This window comes from Xyrauchen texanus, chromosome 23, assembly GCF_025860055.1.
Source record: "Xyrauchen texanus isolate HMW12.3.18 chromosome 23, RBS_HiC_50CHRs, whole genome shotgun sequence".
Lineage (NCBI taxonomy): Eukaryota > Metazoa > Chordata > Actinopteri > Cypriniformes > Catostomidae > Xyrauchen > Xyrauchen texanus.
This window is the reverse complement of record NC_068298.1, coordinates 1,119,994-1,122,810: the sequence shown is the minus strand read 5'-3', so window position 1 is coordinate 1,122,810 and position 2,817 is coordinate 1,119,994. Positions and strand designations below refer to the sequence as shown.

At 39.2% G+C, this 2,817-nt stretch overlaps 1 protein-coding gene across 1 annotated transcript in view; it reads right to left on the bottom strand.

Moving 5' to 3' along the window:
* LOC127663202 (protocadherin Fat 4-like) overlaps positions 1 to 2,584 on the bottom strand; it is a 49,706-nt gene extending 47,122 nt beyond the window's left edge. Inside the window, exons 1-2 of the mRNA XM_052154707.1 lie at positions 1,592 to 2,584; positions 902 to 1,033 (exon numbers count right to left, since the gene is read on the bottom strand). Of these exons, the coding sequence (XP_052010667.1) occupies positions 902 to 1,033; positions 1,592 to 2,584 (1,125 nt within the window). The remainder of the gene's footprint in view (positions 1 to 901; positions 1,034 to 1,591) is intronic.
* Between the last annotated feature and the right edge of the window lie 233 nt (positions 2,585 to 2,817).

Below are 2,817 nucleotides of genomic sequence, written 5' to 3'. Positions count from 1 at the left end.
AGGTGAAAGTTCAAGAAACACTTAATTATTAAGGGGCGTATGCTAATATTTGCCCTTGAAATTTGGCTGTTCCCTCCTGATGCCACCTGCCATCGCAATCAGACGTTTTAAAAACACATGGCTGTAATGTTTCACTCGAGATAGGATTGTTCCGGCTTCACATGGATGACAGAGATGAAGAAGGGAACGACACAATCCAGCTGAGAGGTGAAACTGAGCTCAGGGGAGAGTCGGATTTCACTCAGCGCTCGGTTTAACATCGTCTTCCTGTCTGAGCCGCTAAAGACAGAGCGCTTGAACAGTTCACACTCAGTCCAGTGATGTAATATGACCTAGAGCGATCGCTTTCTCTCACATGGCCGCCAACACACCGTCACTTTGAGACGAATCAGCATATTTACCATTCCATGTGTCAGGTGACCTTGAGGAGAAGCCCGTACACACACATAGCGCTAATGCTAATGACTTGCACAGAGAAACACTAGACAGGAAATGAGCTCAATTTTTTAAGCTCTTTTCCACTTTAAAACGCTCCTTCACTTGGTCTGAACTTGGACTGTGAAGCCGCTTTTCCATTTAATAAAGGTAAATATAGCGCTACGGAAACATGTAGCATCACGTGGCGCTTCATCTAGGGGCGGAGCCAAGCAAACCATGCCCATGTTTCTGCTAGCGCTATTACCGATATCAATCAGCATCTGACATTTTTCATGTGTGGAGACAGATCCGTCAGCGCGGCGTTCGTTTGTATTAGCCCAATGACTGATGTGTTACGTTTCCGCACAGTAACCGTAGTGAAAATGTATCACAGCAGATTTCACTCAAATATCCGCGCGTCCTGCCAGAGTACACAGAGCCAAACATCTGGAGCGACCGCAAGTATTCCAGAGGGAATCTTTACCTCATCTGCATCTGTGGCTGTTAGCTGCATTATCCTGAAGCCATCACTGATGTTCTCCTGGATTGTGACGTCCAGCGTGTCGGTGGGAAAGATCGGAGGATTGTCATTCACGTCCTGAAGAGTGATCTCAACCTTAGAGAGAGAGAGAGAGAGAGACCTTCATTAACCATGGCAGTTAACTAACTTTGTCAAGACAACATCAACAACAACGTTTGTCCAAAATCAAAGTTATCCTATCTAGTTAAAACAGACTATTAATAATCACATTAAATAAATTGTCTCTACTTCAGGACTTCTATATAATTCTTTACATTGTGACATTAATTACATGACAGTAACTCACATTTTACCCAAATATTTTCATTACCTCAACACGAAAAAAGATAGTCAGGTAATGTATTCTTGTATAATGATTTTTTTCAAAACAGCTTTACAGAATATCATACCGTAATGTCTGCAATGCATGAAATGTCTTAAAGTGTACAGCTTCATTGAAAGAAATAAGATGTCTTGTAGGATATAAATATTACCGCAATGTGAACAAAAATATATTATTTAAATCTTGAAGTATTTACACATTGGTAGCTTTCAATTTAGATTTTATTTTCATTTAAAAAGTAATTGTATAACTGCATCTTTTTTACTGTAAAAATGACTGTTACGGTAATGAGAATCACCATTGAATCCAACGGGAACAGTAAAACTTCCAAACATGTTACGGTAATGAGAATCACCATTGAATCCAACGGGAACAGTAAAACTTCCAAACATGTTACGGTAATGAAAATCACCGTTGAATCCAACGTGAACAGTATACCTTCCAAACATGTTACGGTAATGAAAATCACAGTTGAATCCAACGTGAACAGTAAAACTTCCAAACATGTTACGGTAATGAAAATCACCATTGAATCCAAAGGGAACAGTAAAACTTCCAAACATGTTACGGTAATGAAAATCACCGTTGAATCCAACGTGAACAGTATACCTTCCAAACATGTTACGGTAATGAAAATCACCGTTGAATCCAACATGAACAGTATACCTTCCAAACATGTTACGGTAATGAAAATCACCGTTGAATCCAACGTGAACAGTAAAACTTCCAAACATGTTACGGTAATGAAAATCACCGTTGAATCCAACGTGAACAGTAAAACTTCCAAACATGTTACGGTAATGAGAATCACCGTTGAATCCAACATGAACAGTAAAACTTCCAAACATGTTACGGTAATGAAAATCACAGTTGAATCCAACGGGAACAGTATACCTTCCAAACATGTTACGGTAATGAAAATCACCATTGAATCCAACGGGAACAGTAAAACTTCCAAACATGTTACGGTAATGAAAATCACCGTTGAATCCAACGTGAACAGTAAAACTTCCAAACATGTTACGGTAATGAAAATCACCGTTGAATCCAACGTGAACAGTAAAACTTCCAAACATGTTACGGTAATGAGAATCACCGTTGAATCCAACGGGAACAGTAAAACTTCCAAACATGTTACGGTAATGAGAATCACCGTTGAATCCAACGGGAACAGTAAAACTTCCAAACATGTTACGGTAATGAAAATCACAGTTGAATCCAACGGGAACAGTAAAACTTCCAAACATGTTACGGTAATGAGAATCACCGTTGAATCCAACGGGAACAGTAAAACTTCCAAACATGTTACGGTAATGAAAATCACCTTTGAATCAACGGGAACAGTAAAACTTCCAAACATGTTACGGTAATGAAAATCACCATTGAATCCAACGGGAATAGTAAAACTTCCAAACATGTTACGGTAATGAGAATCACCATTGAATCCAACGGGAACAGTAAAACTTCCAAACAGGTTACGGTAATGAGAATCACCATTGAATCCAACGGGAACAGTAAAATTTCCAAACAGGTTACG